General features: G+C 52.1%; 2 protein-coding genes and 1 long non-coding RNA gene across 4 annotated transcripts; 2 read left to right on the top strand and 1 right to left on the bottom strand.

The window, feature by feature from the left end:
• Nucleotides 1–89: 89 nt before the first annotated feature.
• On the top strand, nt 90–12,129 carry CAPZA1 (capping actin protein of muscle Z-line subunit alpha 1). Its single transcript, XM_082778417.1, has 10 exons — nt 90–258; nt 5,139–5,202; nt 5,449–5,500; nt 6,326–6,389; nt 7,707–7,913; nt 8,328–8,407; nt 8,826–8,904; nt 9,378–9,449; nt 10,050–10,112; nt 10,666–12,129. The coding sequence occupies exons 1-10, from the start codon at nt 220–222 to the stop codon at nt 10,804–10,806; spliced, it is 861 nt and encodes a 286-aa protein (XP_082634543.1). The 5' UTR covers nt 90–219; the 3' UTR covers nt 10,807–12,129.
• Nucleotides 497–14,128, bottom strand: LOC309887029. Of its 2 annotated transcripts, none has more exons than XR_014319014.1 (3): nt 13,615–14,128; nt 1,649–3,301; nt 497–1,326 (listed from the first exon to the last, which is right to left on the bottom strand). It is a non-coding gene; the product is annotated as an uncharacterized lncRNA (long non-coding RNA). The 2 variants fall into 2 exon arrangements; XR_014319015.1 differs by having other exon boundaries at nt 1,649–4,780.
• A 62-nt stretch (nt 14,129–14,190) lies between these two features.
• MOV10 (Mov10 RNA helicase) lies at nt 14,191–20,412 on the top strand. The gene is made up of 21 exons (XM_082778569.1): nt 14,191–14,400; nt 15,102–15,198; nt 15,345–15,475; nt 15,567–15,805; nt 15,886–16,126; nt 16,332–16,454; nt 16,569–16,722; nt 16,828–16,982; nt 17,123–17,299; nt 17,396–17,543; nt 17,630–17,791; nt 17,884–17,987; nt 18,169–18,266; nt 18,356–18,475; nt 18,552–18,654; nt 18,835–18,958; nt 19,037–19,228; nt 19,307–19,381; nt 19,487–19,612; nt 19,757–19,845; nt 19,930–20,412. The coding sequence occupies exons 1-21, from the start codon at nt 14,267–14,269 to the stop codon at nt 20,042–20,044; spliced, it is 2,907 nt and encodes a 968-aa protein (XP_082634695.1). The 5' UTR covers nt 14,191–14,266; the 3' UTR covers nt 20,045–20,412.
• The last annotated feature ends 108 nt before the right edge of the window (nt 20,413–20,520 follow it).

A 20,520-nucleotide genomic window follows, 5' to 3' on the forward strand; every position in this document is an offset into this window, starting at 1 on the left:
CCCGTTAGGTGCCCCCCTCTCACACACACACAGAGCCCGGGGCCGGTGCTCACGGCGCCCCCCCCTTCCCCTCAGCACCCGTCCCGCCCGGCCCTAAGATGGCCGCCCCGCGCTGTTTGCCCTTAGCCAAGATGGCGCCGGCCGCGCCTCCTGCCCGGCGCCCAGCCGGAGCCCCCGGCATCCTCCGCGCGGCGCCGGGCCGGGCCCTGAGGTGCCGAGATGGCGGATCTGGAGGAGCGGGTGTCGGACGACGAGAAGGTGGGGACGGGACGGGACGGGACGGGACGGGACGGGGCTGGATGAGGCGGGGGGTGCCGTGACAGGGCTGGGGCCGCAGCCCCGGGGCCGCCGTGACGGGTCGGTGCGGGCCGCCCGCCCCCCAGCGCGGCGCCGCCTCACGGCGGGGCTGCCTCACGGGGGGTCCCTCACGGGGCTGAGGGGGGGGGGCTCGGGGCTCATGGCCCGGTGCTGGCGGCGCTCCGGGAGCTCCCCCCCCCCGCCACAAAGGCCGGGGCAGCCTCCCTCAGGCGGGGAGCAGCGGCGGGGGGGAGCTGGAGGCAGCGCGGCCGCCTTCCTTCCCTTCCCCTCCCTGTGAAGAGGAGCTGGGTTTATTTATTAAAATTCCCCGGGTCGTCAAGGTTTGGCGATCGTTAAAGGTCCGTGAGGTCGGAGCAGGGTTTAATCTTTCTCTTAAAGTGCCGCTTTCGGTTTCCTTATGGCGACTGAGCCTCAGAGGCCCCTCGGGTAAGGTTGTAGAGCCCAGGAGTGATTTTGGAAACGAGCATCCCACAGCAGGGGCTGCCAGCAGCACACACCGGCACCTGACGGGGAGCTGGGCAAACCTCTCAGCTGCTGGCATCGGGCTGAAAGCTCCTTCGACCCGCTGCAATGGAAACCATCGCTTCGTTTGCATTCGATCAGAAAATTAAACCAAAAGTAAGGTGCAGGTTGTGGCAGTGCAGCTTTCAGGGGAGGTGAGGTGTTGGTGATCCAGCAGGATTAAAAAATGCTGTTTGTGGGCTGCAGCTGGACTCAGCTCCTAGCCTAGGGCCTGAGTCTGGGACCAGGTCAGCGCTGCAAGGCTCTGGGGCCAGCCTGGCTGTGTTCTCCTTGCCCCCACATTCACCTGAAATCCCCAGTTCTTCCCCAGGGAAGACACAGCCTGCCCTTTAGGACGTGTCTCCAAATATTTTATTTGTCAAAGTAGCTGGGATTTCACACGAAATTGGAGCCCGTGTTCTAGTTCGTGTCCTGGCTCAGGCAGCCTGACATCAATGTGAAGGAGCTCCATGGCTGGCACAGGTAGGAGGAGAGGTGGTGAGGGTTCTGAAAAGGAAACATGCAGCAAGATTCATTAAAGTACCCATTTATAACCACTCAGGAAACAACAAAGAAAATCAAATGAAAGAGCAATAAAGTTAATTCCTCCCCTCACGCCTCCCACCCCTGTAAACCTCACTTCTTTATTCTCTGTAGGTACATTTTAGGAAAGCTGGGGGTTCATTACTTTAAACCTCACTGCGGTGTGTCCTGTTTGTTTTCTGCTGCCATTTTACCAGTTTAAACTAGTATCGAGCAGCTTCCCCGTCAGCTACTTTCCCCATTTTAGAAAAAGGAAGTCAGTTTTGCTCGCTTACTGCAGAGCTACCTGAAATGGTAACGGTGGCCAGGAAGTAGGTCAGTGTGCACAAAATCTTCTTGTGCTTCTGCAAGCGAACATCCTGCCGCCGCGCTCACACCGCTTTGAAACAAATCAACTCCAAAAATGACAAGTAACAGCGGTTCAGATGCTTGACATTTAGGATTAGGTACTTCACAGTCTGTTTCCTGAACTCCAATCCTGATTTCAGTAGCTTGATATAAGTGCTTTGTATTTGATTGCTTCACAGGAGAGTCAGTGCATGGGGTGCTTTAACAGGGAGCAGTTTTCACATGCAGCGCTTGCTGATTGCTCATGGCTGGTTCTGCGAGGACATTTGATCGAAATGCAGAGCCCCCTTTGTGTTCTGCTCATCCTTCGAAGTGGAAGGCTAAAACTCCTGCAATATTTTTTTGTTCTCGTGCTCCCTTCCCCAGGGATGTGTCTATCAGAAACCATCAACCTAGAAGTCAACCTGTCGGAGCCCCGGTCCCTTCTGTGAAGGCTCCACGTACAGTACGATTCTGCAGCCACATCATTGTTGCTTTAGTGCATAGTGTCATTTTTATGGCTTTTAGGGGCCTTGGTTTTCCATATGTTGATTTAAACACCTTATAAAAAGTAATCTGTTCATCTGCAGAGTTAATTTGCAGTGCATGTTCCAGTGCAGCCCTCCCCCTGAAATGGATCTTGGCCTGAAGTGGCCATCTGTAAATGCCTTGGCGCAGTCTGATCCGCCTCTATTAGTGCTTACATTTGCACTTTCTCAGAAAAGCACATGGTATAATTTCAAGTCTTGCAGACATGAGGGCTGCCTCTCAGTGAAGTCCACAGAGGATAGAAAGCAGAAGCATCCTTCTTAATTACTGCTGTTATCTTCATCACCATGCGAGCTTTCAGTAGTGAAATCTAACAGATGATGTAACCAGCAAGTCCTAACTCCAGTCCTTTAAATCGTGGACATTTTCACACAATAAGCAGCATGTTGTGAAGATTGCTGTATACTTACCAACCTTATCTAAAAGCAGAAAATCAGGAGAAAATGGTTTTACGTTTTGCATGTTTGCACGTGACCTACACAAGTTATTGACAAGTTGAAAAAATTCAGTACATGTTTTTTTTTCCCATTCATACTGCAGAATTATTTCAGGCATAAAGAACATGTTTGTTTGTTTTTTTAAATAGATGCTAATTTGGAAATCGATCTATTTTTATCTGAAGCTCTGCCCAGTAAGGACAGAGTTGTTACCCGATACTGCTGGAATAAGGCAATATGCCCTTTGTTGGGGAAGGTGTGTGTTTCCTTTCGTGGCTTACTTTAAATCATCGCAACCATCACAAGTGATGCCATCTTTCTAATTAAGAACGTGGAAGACTTGAAGCAGCAATTTTTTCCAGCTGTGGCAGTAATTCAGATGAAATAGTTGAATATATGCATAAACCTTTGTTTTACTGCTCAAATGGAAAGTAGGGAAGTAATCAGAGGTTTAGCAAATGTTCTGTAGTCATCTTCAATAAGCGTCCAGCTGAGCAAGAAGGCCTCTTCCACAGCCTTGGCAGCTGTGCTTGGGAGAAAAGTGACAGTTTTATCCTTCTAAGGTAAAGATCCAGTTTTGTGACATTTCCTGTTTCAAGTCTTGTCCAAGAAGATTTTATTCCCTTCTGTCTTGTAAAAACCATAAAAGATCTGGTTATAAAAATAAACTCTTAATGGTTTCAACAGGATCAAACAAAGGCCACCTAAACCCTAATAATCCAAGACAAGCACATTGGATTTCAGAATACAGTGAAGGCTTTTTTTTTTAATGAAAAAGTAAAAGAACCTTACTTTTGCTTTTACAGCTTCAAGGTTTACAGATACCCAGGTATTTTCCTGCCAGCTGGCCTTTTCACTTATTGATTGTATCAATTCCAGTTCCAGAGGCCTTAATTCTGTCACTAGTGACAGCTCACGGCTCGGCTATGGTACAGTTTCCAATAAAATGCTATTTCAAGATCAGGGAAGGAGTAACACGCCAAAGAAGAAAGGTACCAAGTAACCCATGAGAGAACACATGCCAGGAATGCTGGCGCGCTATGGGGAGTAGCTCTCAGTTCTTTTTCTTACCCAGAGACTCCAAGCAGGCAGTAGCTCTTGAAGAAAGCCTAGCATGGCTTTGATAACAAGAAACCAGCACATTCTGAAATAAAGCCCTGGCCAGTTCCAAATTCAGCACCTTTTTGATAAGCCAGCATCATTTTAACAAGCTCTCCACTGTGTCCAGCTGGGTTTAACGCCTAAAAGTTTGAGTATGTCCCCTCGATGTTTTTGCACAGGACACGTGCAGATGAAGAGCAGGTCCCTAAAAATGGGCCTACAGGAAAGCAGGAGAGGGGCTCTGCCGGGGAGTGGGGTGACAGGACAGGGAGTAACAGTGTCAGACTAAAAGAGGGTAGGTTCAGATTAGGATATTAGGAAGAAATTCTTCACTCAGAGGGTGGTGAGGCACTGGAGCAGGGTGGAATTAGATGGTCTCTGAGGTCCCTTCCAACCCAAAGCATTCTGTGGGTCTGTTTCTATAATCAATAGACACACAGACACATGCTTAAACACAGCTTTGCAAGGCTTGGAGAGGTACTTCATGATGTGCAAGAACAGGCTTGGTTCACATTTCCTGGCCTTGTATTCCCAGAGATTATAATGCTGCACTTGCCTTTGGAGAGGGATTCCACCAGAAAAGTTTCTTTATGGTTGCTAATAGCTGGGCTGCAGCTTGTGCCCTCTGCAGTACAAGAATACTTCGGATGCACCAAAGGATCCTGCACTGGGAGTTTGCTGTCGTTCCCCAGGAGGTGTTTAGAAGGACAGAACAAACAGAGCCACGCAGAATCCAGTGGCAGCTGATGTAATTGATTTACTGCTCAGTTTATAGAGGGATCAACCTCATCCTCCACCCATTGTTTGCTGTGAGTCAGCGGCATCTCCTTCAGCCAGCTGTAAGCAGCAAATGCGTTGCATCACAGGGAGCCAACAAGTCTTGCAGTGTGTCAGACACACCTTGGCAGCGTGATCATGCTGTAGGTTGCCATCTAGTTAAAGCACCAGTTTTACTGCAGTGGTTTCTTGTTCTTTATATATGTTGGCATTTAGCTTCCTGATTACTAGCAAAGACCAGGAAAAAAACGTTTAGAAATGTCACCAAGAGGGGGTAGCCAGCATTTATATTCTTAAAAAAAAGACAACTATGAAGGTTGAATAGTTCCCATTCTAACGGGTGCCCACATGAAATTTGATGTTCTTGCTGAGTACATTTGGAGTTTCTTTGCACTGAAAAAATGCCTAGACTTATGAGAATGAGGATTTCTACTTGGAAAACACATCTAGATTTCTCCCTAAGCACGGGGCTTGTTATTACTGCCAGATTTGGGTTTGCTGGTGAATTGCTTCAATGTAGGTTGCAGTGTGTATGAATTCAGTAAGTGATCTTTTGTCTTTAATTACTTCTCTGCATCATTGTAGGTGCGTATAGCTGCAAAATTCATCACTCATGCACCCCCTGGAGAATTCAATGAAGTGTTCAATGGTAAGTAGGTGAAGGAAAATGATCAGTAGCATTTTCTTCACATTTTACCTACTATGGGAGTCTATGGTTGTCATGATATATTGCTCTTAAGGTCAAGTAGAAGTAAGGGAAAAGCACGCACTCATTCTGTGACTACTTATGCCTGATGAAATGATTTTAATCATTCATGTTTTTGTAGTTGAAAATGAAGTAAAGAAACATTTGATCAAGAACCAATAACCTATCTGAACACCCTTTTTTCTCCAGATGTCCGGTTATTGCTCAACAATGACAATCTTCTCAGGGAAGGAGCAGCACAGTAAGTATTAATGTTTCCAACATAAAATGTGTGCTTCTCTGTGGTGATAATTTGACTTACAACCGTGGTTCTGTGACAAAGCAAGCCATTTGTTCTATTGAGAGCAGTCTGCTGTAGTTCGTTATCCCCCAACAAAATATATAATGAAAGGCATGGCTGATTCTTTTTAAAAGGCTTAAATTGGAATTTGTGGTGTAGAGGCCATATAAAACTGACAGGAAGGCAGTCTGCCAAAAAAGAGTAATTCTGCAGCAGCAGGAATGTCTGATCTTGTTGAAGCATGATTTGTTAAGCAAGTGAAGCCTGAAATACTGAGTAGTCCTAAGCCAGAGCTTAAACTGCCCTCAGAAAATACTTTCAGAATATCTTGTTTACCTGTGCAGCCTCATCAGGTGTCTCAAGGTTATGCATACAAGCCTTTTGATGCTAAGGTTTTACCTTGAGCTGTGAGATCAGTGAGCAGGTCTTGACAGAAGAAAATTGTTGTAAATATTAGTCTACTCATATTTGTTTACCTTACTGCTAAATTTTAGCCGGTGTGTTCCTGTTTTGCATTGGCTTGCTCATTATCCCTCAGGCTGCCTGCTGCTCTACTTTTGAACTCTGTACTTTCATGGTCATCACTAAATAAACCTGACTTTAGACCGGGTGTTTTTGTAGCTATCATCAATAAAAGGTATTGCAAAATCCTTTAAGAGTGCTAATGTGTATTATTTGCAAGTTTAAGGTGAAATTTTCTGTAGTATAAACCACACCATGTACTTATCCCTGAGTGAAGATAAATGTTAATGTGCAGCTAAAATTCATGCTCTTAATTCTTAACAGTGCATTTGCACAGTACAACATGGATCAGTTCACTCCTGTGAAGATAGAAGGGTATGATGAGCAGGTAAGGGAAAGCTTCACACTGAATGTTTGTATTACTGCACTACACAGAAGGAATAAATGCATTGTGTCATCAGTATCTTTACTATTTTCATCCTACCTGCAGATCATCTTTCCTCCTTCCACTAGATCATCCTCATGTTACCAAGTTTTTGGTTCTTGTATAGAAGGCATAGGTGAAACATGGCCATAAAGCACTGTCTGTTACTGCCTGGTAACCAATTCACTGCTAAGTAAAGCCCCACACTGAAATCACTGCAATTCCAGTTCAAGTATGATCGATTAAAGATTGTTGTTTGTTTAAAGATTACTTGCAACTCCTTACAGTACTACATCCTCTCAGTTCCTACTGTGATTCAATAGTGGATTCTTAGTGGTATTTTTGCTGTGGTCTGCATTTTAATCCATCCTCAGTTACCTAAAAATAAATCATTGTGTCTTAGAATATATCAATGTAATGCTGCCCAATCTATGTCAGCAAAGCTTTTCCCTTTTATAATGCTTCTTATAAAAAGACTAGGGAACATTCTTTTCTAGAATGGCCCAAGCTTTTAGTTTTAACATCGTGATGCCTACACACTGAAGTATGACTTCTTACAGTTCGGTTTTGTGTTGTTTTTTTCTGAGAGCAAGAAGTACTACAGAAGATAGAAAGCTGGCTTGACCATCTGTTCTATTCTGAGCCAAGCACTGACCTAGCTTTCCTGGTGTCCCAGATATGTTCATGGGAGACAGATATTTTAAGAGGGCTGTCCATAGAAATAGCTTTGACAAGAGGAAGCTACTGTACAACCTGCAAAGTGAGCCAATGTTTGGGAAACCAGAGAAATCTGGTGAATAAGATGAAGGAGAAGGAAGTTACTGTGCCATTTTGCTGTCTGTTTACTTTATTTTGTAAGCCTCAGAAGTAGCCACATCTACCTCCCCTCCTCAGATCTACTACAACATGGAACGTGACAATAAACAGTCAATTCCAGAGAAAAATTCTTAGTTTCTTTCAGATATGGGGAAGAAAAACATCAAAATTTTAAAAACAAAGACTTTTTTGTATTGTAAGGTCCCCAACTTTAAACTAAGTGTATATGTTACTGTAATACAGCCATTTCTGGGACAGAAAACTAGTGCAATGTTAACTGCAAAGAGCAGACAGCTCACAGCCTCACCACAACTACTCTTAGTTGAAATTATTATTGGAAATCCATATTTCTTTGTGATTTTATAGCTTGGTGACAATCTATTGAGACATGGATAACTATTCAAACAGACAAAACACATTTATAGCAGCACAAGAATATATTAATTTCTATTTCTTGTTTTACAGGTGTTAATCACAGAACATGGTGATCTGGGCAATGGCAGATTCTTAGACCCAAGAAACAAAATCTCTTTTAAGTTTGATCACTTAAGGAAAGAAGCAAGTGATCCCCAGCCTGAGGACACAGAATCAGCTTTGAAACAATGGAGAGATGCCTGTGACAGTGCATTGAGAGCTTATGTGAAAGATCATTACCCAAATGGCTTCTGTACTGTTGAGTATCCACCTTGTTTCGTTGAAAATTCTTTGCTCGGTGTCACTCAGTACTTTTGAGTGGACTTTGTAACAAGCAGTGCTTGAATTCTCCATCCTCACTAGTGTTTTTGCTAACTTTAACACAACAAATTTCAAAAAGGGTGCAAAGAACTTGGTATGCACATAGTGGTAGAGATTTATTAGACCACCTTGTTCATATTTATGACTGTCAAGCTCCTTAACACCTGCCATTAAAGAACAGGAGGCATTATTTGCACATAATTGCAAGCAGAGGTGCTGGACAGTGTAGCTAGTGGTAAACATTCCCAATGAGATACCACAATACCAAGCCTCCACAATGCTGCCAAGAACAGAAATTGCAAGTGGTTTTCTTCAGCTCTTGTGCCATTTTAACTCTTTTTCTGAATGCAGGTTTATGGTAAATCTATAGATGGACAGCAGACAATTATTGCCTGTATTGAGAGCCACCAGTTCCAGCCCAAAAATTTCTGGTAAGACTTCTTAAACGGTGCGTTCTCTTCCTTTACTAGTCCTCAAACAAACCCTTTCTCTACTGGGAGTCTGAAGGGCAAGTAGCCTTAGGCTTCCCCAGGAGCTCTGATTCTCATTCTGTAGTTTTCCTTGCAAGCCCTTGGGAACTTCCCTAAAGCTTTCAGTGAGGCTCAGTGACCTACCTAGAGAAAAATATATTAGCAGAGCTGAAGACACCCCCTTACATATTCCAAAGCATTGGAGCCAGCCTGTAATGAAGCTGTGCTGTGGTGAGCTGGGCTTCAGAAATGGAATTCATTGGCATATAAGGCCCTTCAATACTGATCACAAGGTATCAGGAATAAATTGCTCATTAATGTGGCTCTTTTTTTTGTCAGCACTTGCTGGAAATAGTTTACATGCTGTGATTGTTCTTAGGAACGGTCGTTGGAGATCAGAATGGAAGTTTACCATCACACCACCGACAGCTCAGGTGGCTGCAGTGCTCAAGATCCAGGTAAGCTGCATTGTCTGGCAATAACAGGAGAAGCTGTTTGCCTTACACTAATGCATTTGACTCAAAACAAGATGCTGAAATACAGCAGAGATGTCCTTCTGGAGTCAAGTTACTATTAAGCTAACAATTCAGGAAATCAATTCTTAAAACTTCAGTGTTTTGGGCATTGCTTACAATGTGGCTTATTATATAGCATTACCCTATATGCCTCCAAGTCTGCTTGACTTTGTACGGCTAAAATCTATTCCATGAATTCTTTTATAATTGCTCTTATTTCAACTCTAGGCGTTTACTTCATTAACATAATCTTGAACAGTGTTGACAAAGAATGAAACCTTCCTGCTTTTAGTCTCCACGTAAGCAGAGAAGACTGGCACAACAAAGCTGTTGTGTCATTCTGATAGTATTTGGGGGCTCTAGGGATTATAAAATGAGTGTTAATGATAACCTGCATTTTGTCTGTCTTTGTTTAGGTTCATTATTACGAAGATGGTAATGTTCAGCTGGTTAGTCATAAAGATATCCAGGACTCTGTACAGGTTTCAGTAAGTATGCCAAAATTTTTTAATGATAAAGCACCTATTTTGTTTCCTGAACATCTCATGAATTATACCATTGTATGACTACATTCCATTGACTTTAATGTGATTTTAGAGTGACGAGTCAGTGTAGCTGTAGTGTTCAGAGTTGCATGGAAAACCCAGATTCTTAATTGCTTTAAAATTGTCTATTAAAAAGTGCCATCTCCATTGAACAGCTTATCTTATGAAAGTCAGTTAAAGATGGCAGAATACGCCCTTGTATATACATCCTAGGGAACTGAGATGTAAAAGCAGTATACTAAAGGAAAATAAATAGTCCTGTAGTACAGTAGAGGGAGCAATAGTCATAAAATCCCTATCTGTACCATGAAGACCTACTTCCCTTTTGCTCACTAGGGTGCAGTCCTGTTTCAGTTTGGAACACAAGCTTAAGCTAGTATCTTGAACTCTACTGAGACGTGTAGTGAGTGGAAGGAACCCAGCTACAAAGAGCTGCTGCCACCTCACATTATCCATTTCATCTATACTCAGACTGTTACTTAAGAAATCCATTGCATATGAGTTATTTTTAAACATATAAAGATCTCTTTTTCCCCTTTGTAGAGTGATGTCCAGACAGCTAAGGAATTTATTAAGATAATAGAAAATGCTGAAAACGAGTATCAGGTAAGATCAGTAGTTAAGTAAATGCAATTGAATCCTATCAATTTCCATTTGCAGTTAAAGGAAGTATGAAGAATTGACCTCTGACTCCTTCTGACTTACTGTTATCTGTTCTTATCTGTTACTAAGAATTACTTCAAAAGGGGCATTAGTATTTGTTGACGGAATCTAGTTGTAAAGCTATATAACTATACAGCAAACTTGATTATTAAAGGGTTACAAATGATGCCCGGAACAAGCACGGAAGGGGAGTGGACAAGTCTAGTAGTTTTCCTGACAGGTAAAAGTACTGAAAGGGAAATGTGTGAAAGCTTTTGACGTCCCAGCCTGTGTGCAAGAAGCAGATGTGATACAGATAATTCGGGAACACCCATGAATGTAGCAATGTCTCCGTAGGAGAGTTTCATAGAAACCCTTCGCTTGCACACACACTGGTGACAGCATTAACCAGTCAGTAGCATGCCTTCCCCTTGCAGAAAGGGTTTTGTGGCTTTAACAGAGTCACTTCTCCAGAGTCTCTTTACTACTATAACTGAACCTACTTTTGCCATTGCAGACAGCAATCAGCGAGAACTACCAGACTATGTCAGACACCACTTTCAAAGCCTTACGCCGGCAGCTACCTGTCACCCGCACCAAGATAGACTGGAACAAAATCCTCAGCTACAAGATTGGCAAAGAAATGCAGAATGCTTAATGTGGAAATAAGGAGATTTATGAAATGTTTGTGTGCAAAAAACAAATGTGGTCCTATGCCAAGTAGATGGTTTCTAAACCAGTGCAGCATTTTTCTAGGGCTTTCAAAGTTAACAGGTTTTCTAGCCTCAGAGAAAACTGTGGAACAAATAGCGTTGTCTTTGTGTTTTGTGTTTCTTGCCGCATAAACTTCCTATTGTGACTGCATATACTGATAGGTTGTTTTAATTAAACCACATTCATGGTTCAGAAGTATAGCTGTTTTCAATCACTAATTGTACTGGTTGGAAAACTTCCTAGCTGGAAAAGCCCTACTATAAATACAGCTGAGGGTGCAGAGCATTTCCTTCACCTGTATACAGCACTCCAGGTACTCCAGTAAGTTTGTCAAATCTGCCAACAGCTCAAGGCGCTATGCTGCAAGATATAGTAATGCAAGAGACAGTAAGTGCTCCTATGTATCCTTACTACTGACCTCCACAAAGCAAGAAGCCTGTAGGCTTCACTTTTACTATACAAAATGAGTTTACAAAATCCATTACGGAAATCCCTTACAAAGCCAGCTCTTCCAGGGTCTCTTTTTAATCTGAAGTTTTGAGCCACGTTCTCTGAAAGTGAACGTTTTTGCTCTTCTTTCCCTCATGTATGTACGGTTATGGGACATCTGCATTTTTACAGACTGCAAGCGTCTGTGTTGGATCGCTGCTGATCCATGTAGACTGGATGAAGATTAAAATGCAAATGTCTACAGAATAATAGGTGTGTTGCGCTTTAATGCTTTGTGGCAGGTTCATAGAATTTGTATCACAGGTGTATGGATGGATAGTGTACAAAATAAATAAACTTGCACCAAAGTGAGAGAAATAACCTTTCCATTTTGTCTCTATTGTGGCCAGTTTCTTGTCATACTTAATGGGAGATTCTGGAATTAATCACTTCATTGCTCTCTAACTGCTTGCTCTGTGTTACTTTGTTTTTCTGTAAAATCAAGAATAGGTCCTGTCAGTTTCTCTTAAGGGGAGGTTGAAGAGGCACACGTATGCTTTCCTCAATTTAAACCTGGAAAGCTGATTCATTGCAAAGTGAAACCCCTTTGGTTAACTCACTTTTCTTTGTTTACACTTGGTTATCACTGGGCCTTTTTGCAGGTTCTGTTTTTTAAACTGGTTAGCGTCTTCCTATTTTTTAGTACACAAAGAAAGGGGTTGAGAAGATAGGGATGTAACTGCCTGTGCATTATGCTGGAGGTTTTGCACAGTGATGCCACAAATTAAGTGTCTACCCTGTGTGAGAAATTTTGTCAAAATAAAATATATTTGTATTTGCTGTTGAGACTGACCTTTCATCCTGCAGGCACCCTCTGTATAGTCTAGTAGAAATACACGGGTCTTTGTTTTAAAGCCATTTGTGTCTGTTCTTTCGTGGTCTCACTTCTGTTAATGCCTGGGGAAGGCAGAAGTGCAGGTGGCAGCCTGAAAGCAGGGATGGGAGCGTTTGCAAACCTTCAGACAGCGCTCACATCCTGGTATGCAGACCTGGGAACTGGGGGTCTAAGAACTTTCAGGTTGAAAGAAAAATAATCATACTGCTCTAATGAAGCACTTCACCTGGGTAAAACCTAAGTGTTTTTTGCTAATCACCTGGGTCTCGTTGCAACACCTCGTAGCCTCTTACACTCCACTTTTGAAACTCATTGCAGGACACACACACGTGTAACACGGGAACAGTACAGCAGGAAGGGATCTTCAAAGATCATCTAGTCCATACACGCCGCGTCAGTTGCATTAGACAAAGCAAGGCTGCCGGAGTGCTAGTGGGAGTTCTTGTCCTCAGCTCGGTTTGCACACAGCTGTGCTAAGAGCAACTCAAGGACAGCACTTCTATCACCAGCATCTGTAGCAACCGTTTCCTCCCTGCAGCTTGGAGATGAAAGGTGTGGATGAGTGCCGAAGGTGCTGTGGGCTGTGGCCCCAACCAGGCAAACGCTGCAGGAATTCCAGCAATGCGAGGCTGAGGGTTTGGGGGGGGAGTGGGGGCTGAGATAAGGCTGTGCACACAGCAGAGTTTTTATCTACCAGCACAGCCTGTTTCAAGGCTAGTCTTTTACCGATCCTAGTTTGTTAAATTGCGAGTTCACCCCCACTCATTCCAGTCTGAAGACAATTTTTATCTCCCTGCCCTTCTCAAACTTCAGCTAGCCAACTTCCAGGGCCAACTCATTCCCCCACCTACCTCCTCACCCTTCTCCCTCAGCAGCCTTCTCCGCAGCAGCCTCAGCTGTCCCAGTCTCAGCTACTTCCCAGCTCCTTGGAGGAACAAAATTCAGCGCTGCAACTCACTGCGACCGAGCCGCTGAGCAATTGCCAGAGGTGACACACTGTAAAGCTGTTTGCTGTTCTCTGCTCGGGCCCTGAGGTTTCAGGTGAGACCAAGGCCAGCTAGAGGCTGACTCGTCCAGGCTCTATTTACCAGTCAGAGCCTGACCCCAGGCCCAGCACAGCGAGCAGGCACCACAGCTCAACCAAGCCAGGGCAGCTGAGCACAGCCTGCCACAGAAAGAGCTTTCCTAGCTATTCATGAGCTCAAAGCTTAAAGTTCCAGGATTCTGCCAGCAAAACGCGACAAAAAGGCTTATGAGCAACTTCTCCAAAAGTGACATCCATCTTTCTGAAGCCTCAGCGCCCTCCCACAGTGTGGGAGCCCTACCCCAGCACCCTCCCGCAGCCCCCGCAGCGCGCTGTATCAGCAGCAGTGCTTGAGTCACAAAACCACTCGCCCAGACCCGGGGAGGCGAAGGCAGCAGACTTACCCCGGCGTCCTTTGGCCGCAGAGAGCACGAGCAGTCCCAGGGCCCGAGACCGTTTTACCAAAGCAAGCCGAGGATCCCCACCCTTAGCTAGGCAGAGCTGGAGAGCTCCAGCACGAGAAAGCAGAGGCAGAGCCCAACACAGACCCAGCCGGTGCTGCCGCTGCCCTATTTATACAGAGCAGCTGCGGGAGCCCTGGGAGCTCTCCCCCCGTCGTTGGCTCGAGCGATGCCGCGCACCTGGGGGCTGCTCCTGCCCTCGGAGCCCTGGCAGCGACCCCGGCTGCCCCCCCCCTGCCCGACGGGGCGCCCGCAGGGCTGGCCCGGCCCCGGCATTGCCGCTGCCCCCCGCTCCCGGCGTCTGCGGAGGGGGCCGAGCCCCGGGATCCCCCCCCCCATCGAGGGGTCGGGCGGGGGATGCGGGACCAGGGGTCGGGATCGGGGTCGAGGCCGGGGCCGGGGGGGCGGCGGGGAGGCCCTGGGCGGGGGCAGCTCCCCCACGGCCCTGCCCCGGTCCCAAGCGGGCGGGTCCGTGGGGTTCGGCCCCTTTCGCTTTCGTTTCTCCCAGCGGAGCCAGCCCCTGCCCGGCACGTCCCGGCTCGGCACGTCCCGGCTCAGCACATCCCGGCTCGGCTCGGCACGTCCCGGCTCGGCCATGCCGCGGTTCAGCGTGGCGGAGGCGAGGCGCTGCGGGGAGCAGTTCGTGCAATTCCTGCGGGACACGGGCCGGGAGCAGGAGAGCCGCCGGGACGCGCTGCGCACCATCTACAGCGGCGAGTTCCGCGCCAGGTGAGCGCCGGGACCCCCCCACCCCCCTCGGGGCTGGACGGAGCCCCCAGCGCTGCCGAGCCCCCGGAGAGGGGGATCCCGGAGCCCCAAACCCCAAAGCGCCGGGGCCCGGCTCTGCCCGGCGGCCGCTCCCCCCGGGCACCGCGGGGACCTCTCCGTTCACCGGCCCCGTGCCCCCGCTCCCCTCCGCCTCCCCTCGGCCGTGCCGGGACGATCCCGGCTGCGGGGACCCCCGGCAGCCCCCCGAGCACGGCCGGGGCACCGCACACCCCCTCCTCGCCCGCTGACCCCCGGGGCAATGTCCCCGCCGTTCACCAGCGTTCACTGCGCTGCGGGAGGAGCTGCGGGGGGCGCAGCAGCCGGGGAGCCCCCCCCGTCCATGCAGGTGCCCCCTGGGCAGCCCCCGCTGCCGAGGATCCGGGGCCGGGGCTGTCCCTGCAGCGACAGGGGCCAGGAAGCCGTGTGGTGTCGTGGCACAGCGCGGTGCTGCCGGAGCAGCCTGCGGGGACGGAGGGTTTGCTACATCTGGGGGGCCGGTGGAAAAGCCCCGGTCCTTTTCCCTCTCCCTCCGTCCCCCAAAGCAGAGAGAATGTCTGGGGTGAAGGGCCTGGCTTCACCCCCTTCCTCCCCGCACCTCCCAGCTCCCCAGTGCCCAGCCCTTCTCGTCTCCACTTGGAACCTTCTCTCTCTTCTGTGTGCAGGACTGACACAAAGATGCCCAGTTTCTCTTGCATCTTGTACGCCCTGAGGGTGACCCACCAGGCTCAGGTGCACGGGGAGTCCGTGCACTTCAAGAAGGTGAGGGAGGGCCTGGGCTGGGGCCCTGCCGCAGCTCCCGCAGCCCTAGGGACGGGCTCGGCAGGAGCCCCCAGACCCCGGCAGGACCCGGGCACGCACTGGGGGCCTGTGCCCGGCCCCACGCTGATGCTCGCTGCTCCTCGCAGGGGAAGAAGCGAGTGGTGGTGGCAGACCAGTACCGCAGACCCAGAACGAATGTAGAGACATCTGCACCCGCTGCCTCAGGCCAGCAGCCCAGCACCGGTCCGCAAGTGACACCGAGCCGTGCCAAGAAGTGGTAGGACCCCCGGCACCCTGCCCGTGGCTGCCCACGGGGACCTGGATACCCCTGCCCCAGCCAGGGAAGCCTGACCCCGCTCTTCCCATAGGGCCGAGTTCATCCGTGGGAAGCACGGGGTAGAGATCGTCTCAGAACACGACCGGGCCAACGGGCAAATCCGCTTCGATGTGACACTCGGCCAGCCCCGGACGGTCACCGTCCAGGTGAAAAACCAGGGCACGGAGGCCGTGAGGCTGCGTAACTGCCACTCTCTCCGCCGCCTGCGGGAATTCTCCTTCCTGGACCAGCACGGGGTGACGCAGGGCCAGCCCCTGCTGCTGCAGCCAGGTACGGCCCCAGCCCCTGCTCGGTGCACGGGCCCGGGAGGGGACGCAGGACGCAGGCCCCCAGCTCTCCTCTCCTCGCAGGCGACACGCACCTCATCCAGGTGCGGTGCCTGACCAAGTACAACGGGTTCTTCCGTGCCGTGGTGGTGTTCGACTTCGCCAAGGAATCGGGTGAGTTCTTCAGCATCGGGCGCTCCGTTGCTGCCATCGCTCAGAGCCAGCTGGCCAAGGAGCTGGGGCCCACGTCGTCCTTCGAGCCTTACCAGGCCAACCTCCAGCGCCCCGTCACGGTCATCACCGAGGAGGGTGTGCCCCCCAGCAGGTACGGGGCGGACCCTGGCTCTTCCAGGGATCTTTCAGCTCATAGGGACCCGGCTTTCCAGCACCCGGGCTGTCTGTGATGGTGTTTTCGTCCCTGGGCGGTGGCTGGGGACAGCGCTGGTGACTTGCCAGGGCCATGGGTGGTCATAGCACTGGGGGGAACCCAGCCTGGCTGTCCCCACAGCACCGCTCTCTCCTCTACCCAGCTCCCTGAAAAACGAGCTGGAGAAAGAAATCCCACTGAGCACTTACCCGTACCCGAAGAGCCTCAAGGAGACAATCAAGCTCGGACCCAAGACCGACCCTGCCTCCAGCTGGGCTAAGATGCTGTGAGTGCCGACGGGCAGGGGCAACGCCTCCCCAGACTGCACATGTCCCCTCTGCTACCCCTGCGTCCTACGGGGCCACTGGGGCACGGTGACACCCCCTGCGCTGGCCCCTAGGTCGCTGCTGGAGGCACCGCTACATGCTGGGAACTACCAGCAGAAGTTCCAGCTGCTGCTGCACCTGGAGGAGATCCAGATGGAGGTGGACATCCGCCGCTACGACATGCAGGAGGTGACCATGGTGCAGGACAGGCACCTGCTGGTCCTCGATGTGAGTAGGGAGAGCTGCTGCGGCAGCCCCCAGAGGCTCAGGGGTGGCCAGGGGCTCGGGGTGGCCCTGGCGGCACGCTGGCATCATGTTGGCCACTTGGTGCAGGTGCCCGGCGTGGCTGAGAACCGCCCGTCCGTGCTGAGGGGCGACCACCTCTTCGTCAGCCTGAGCAGCGAGCGGGACAGCTCCCCGCTCGTCCAGTACAAGGGCTACGTGCACGACGTGGAGCTGGAGAAGGTCAGGCTGGGCTTCTCCCCCAAGTGAGTGGTGTCCATTCCCAGCTGGGCTGGCGGGGCCCCGGCAGCCCCGCTCGGTGCCAAAGGCCAGGCACGGGTGGGGAAGGGCAGGGGAGGCCGTGGGGCAGCGTCCTCCGCGCCTGGCTCACGCCGCTCCTTCCCAGGTTAAAGGACAAGTTTGTGAATCAGCTGAAGTTCGACGTGACCTTCACCTTCAGCCGCCTGCCGCTGCAGGTCCAGCACCGGGCTGCAGCCTTGTCCATGCAGCAGGGCTTGGCCAGCCTCCTCTTCCCCTCTGCCTCCTGCAACAAGTCTCTCATCTCGGGCTCCTACCAGCCCCGGTGAGTCCCGGTGCCTGGGGCCAGCTGCCCCGTGGGGACAGGATGGGACGGGACGGGGGGATGGGGACCCAGCACGCTCAGCCTCGGCTCCCACAGCTGGTTCGACAGCAAGCTGCAGACAAACGAGGAGCAGCGCAGAGCCGTGACGCACATCGTGACGGGGATGTCCAGGCCGGCCCCATACCTCATCTTTGGGCCTCCTGGGACTGGCAAGACAGTCACCCTGGTGGAGGCCATCAAGCAGGTGAGCAGCCAGGGCCCAGGACCAGTTCATGGCATCACTGCCGGCCCCGTGGGGCTCAGCGCCTTCACCCCCTCCTCCCCACCTAGGTGTGGGCGTGCTTCAAGGACGCCCGGATCTTGGCCTGCGCCCCTTCCAACAGCGCCGCCGACCTGCTGTGCCAGCGCCTCATCACAGACATCGCCCCCCGCTACGTCTACAGGATCATGGCCAGCTCCAGGAGCTACCGGGAGGTGCCTACAGAAATCAGGGTAGGTCCGTGCCCCTCTGCCCAGCACCCCCCTGGCATGGCCGGGCTGGTGGCCCCAGGGGAGGGGGCTCCCACCTAACCCCCCTGTTCCAGCCCTGCTGTAACAGGGACGACGAGCAGGACTGCTACGTGTACCCCAGCAAGGAGTTCCTGGGGCGCTACCGGATCATCATCACCACGCTGGTGACAGCGGGAAGGTCAGAGTCCCCACGTCCATGGGGGTCGCCTCGTGTCTGGGCAGTGAGGGGCTTCCCTGCTGGGGTGCAACGGGGGGGGATGCAGGAGAGCGGGGCAGCCCCGGGGAGGGTGATGGTGAGGGGAGGAAGGCTGGCCAGGCAGGCAGCACCACTCATGCAGCCTCACGCTGCCTTTCCCCAGGCTGGCATCGGCCAACTTTCCCCCAGGCTATTTCTCCCACGTCTTCATCGACGAGTGCGGCCACGCGGTAGAGCCGGAGAGCGTGGTCGCTATCGCTGGTGAGTGGCTCCTGGGTCAGCATCACGGCCCCTGGGGTCCCCCTTTCCCTTCCCCACCCCGCAGCCAGCACTGAGCTCCCTCTGCCCAGGCCTCCTGACTGCCATGGACCCGGAGAGCAACCCCGACGGGGGGCAGCTGGTGCTGGCAGGAGACCCCCAGCAGCTGGGCCCTGTCCTGAGGTCGCCGCTGGCCAAGGAGCACGGCTTGGGTGAGCGAGGGCAGGGGTGGGAGCGACGCCGGCGCCCGAGTGGCACGGCGGGGAGCCACGGGTCTGGTGTGCGCAGGCACCTCGCTGCTGGAGAGGCTGATGCTGCACAACAAGCTGTACGAGAAGACGAGTGATGGCTACAACTCGCGGTTCGTCACCAAACTGCTCTGGAACTACAGGTGGGGATGGGGCGAGAGTGGGGCCGGGATGGGGAGCTGCCCTGCACCCCAGCTCCCCTTCTCAGGGGTGCCCCTGAGCCCGGCGGTGCCCCAGCCTGTGCGGGAGATGGGGCAAACCCCACACAGTGCCCAGGGAGAGCATGGGGGCCACCCCCTGCACGCTTGTCCCACCTCTCCCAGGTCCCACGAGGCCATCCTCAGGATCCCCAACGAGCTCTTCTACGACAGCGAGCTGAAGGCCTGTGAGGGCGACGAGTTTGATATTCGCAACTTCTACTGTGCCTGGGAGGAGCTTCCCAAAAAAGTGAGGGGGCGCCAGGGCAGGGGCTGGGAGGAGCCCCCAAGCTGCAGCCCCGCTGACCCCAAGTCTCTGCGCCCCCAGGGCTTCCCCATCATCTTCCACGGGGTCTGCGGGGAAGACCAGAGAGAAGCCAAGAGCCCCTCGTTCTTCAACACGGCTGAGATCGAGATCCTGGTCCAATACCTCAAGAAGCTGCTGCAGAGCCAGGGCAAGCGGGGCTGCCCCACCATCTCGCCCAAGGAGATCGGCATCATCTCTCCCTACAGGAAGCAGGTGAGGGGCAGGCGGCAGTGGGAGGTGGTGCAGCCCCCCCAAAAAAACGCTGCTGCAGCGTGCCGCGTGCCTCTGCAGGTGGAGAAAATCCAGAAAGCCATCACCACCCACGACCCCGTCCTGAAGGCGCTGCCGGACATCAGGAAGCTGAAGGTAGAGAGGGGCCCAGCCCCGGTGCAGCTCAGCCTGGGGGGGTTCCCATCTGCGGCTGGGGGAGGCAGCGGTGCCCCAGCAGCCACTCACCCCCACCTGCCCTAGGTGGGCTCCGTGGAGGAGTTCCAGGGCCAGGAGCGCCGTGTCATCCTCATCTCCACCGTGCGCAGCTGCAGCGAGTACTTCCAGCTCGACCAGACCTTCAACCTGGGCTTCCTCAAGAACCCCAAGGTACTGCGCCCCCTGAGCAGCCCCCTCGGCTCCCCGCTGCCTGCAGCCAGGCGGAGCTGCTGTGGGTGCAGGATGCGGCCCCGGAGCCCGGTACCGGGAGATGCTGCTGCAGGGTGAAGCCCTCGCTCTTGTTCCCTTCTCCAGAGACTCAACGTGGCCCTCACCAGGGCCAAGGCTCTGCTAATAGTGGTGGGCAACCCGGTCGTCCTCAGCACGGACCCCCACTGGCAGAGGTGAGCCTTCCCCCCGGCTGCCCCCTGCTGCTGCTGCTCAGGGCCGGGCTCAGGGCCGTGCTCAGCCCTTGCTGTGCCCGCCAGGTTCCTCAGGTACTGCAAGGAGAAGGGCGGCTACACGGGTTACCCCTTCGAGGAGGAGAGCCCCGAGGAGGACAGCCTCGCGGCCCACCTCAACTCCCTGCACCTCAGCACTTAGCAGCCAGGTACCCCCAGGCTTCACGGGCCATCCTTCAGGAGCTCCGCACGCTGCTGACCCGTGGGGCTTCCCCAGAGGAAAACCCCTCAGCGGGAGCAGCCCCGCGGAGCTCCTGCGACCCCGACCTGGCCCCTGGCTGCGGCAGCCTCCTGCTCCCCCCACCTCGTCCTTGGGTCCCCCCCGGGCTCCCCACGCATCCCTGCAGAGCCCAGGCTGTGCGTGCGGAGCCCTGCCCGGGGTCCCTGTGGCAGGGGAGAGGTGACTGCGGCTGCCAGCCGCGAGCCTGACCCAGACCGCAGGGCTGAGACCCCCTCCACCCCTTTGCAGAGTGGGACCATGGACCAATTTTATTTGGTTTTAATCAATTTTTGATACAGCCAAAGAAAGCCAATTGCCTTTGACTGCTCTCGCCTGGCCCCCAAGCTGGGCGGTGTGCGGGCACACAACCTTCTTTCCCCCAATAAACAGAGAAAACA

The sequence above is a fragment of the Aythya marila genome (assembly GCF_965140915.1).
Source record: "Aythya marila genome assembly, chromosome: 24".
NCBI classification, from domain to species: domain Eukaryota; kingdom Metazoa; phylum Chordata; class Aves; order Anseriformes; family Anatidae; genus Aythya; species Aythya marila.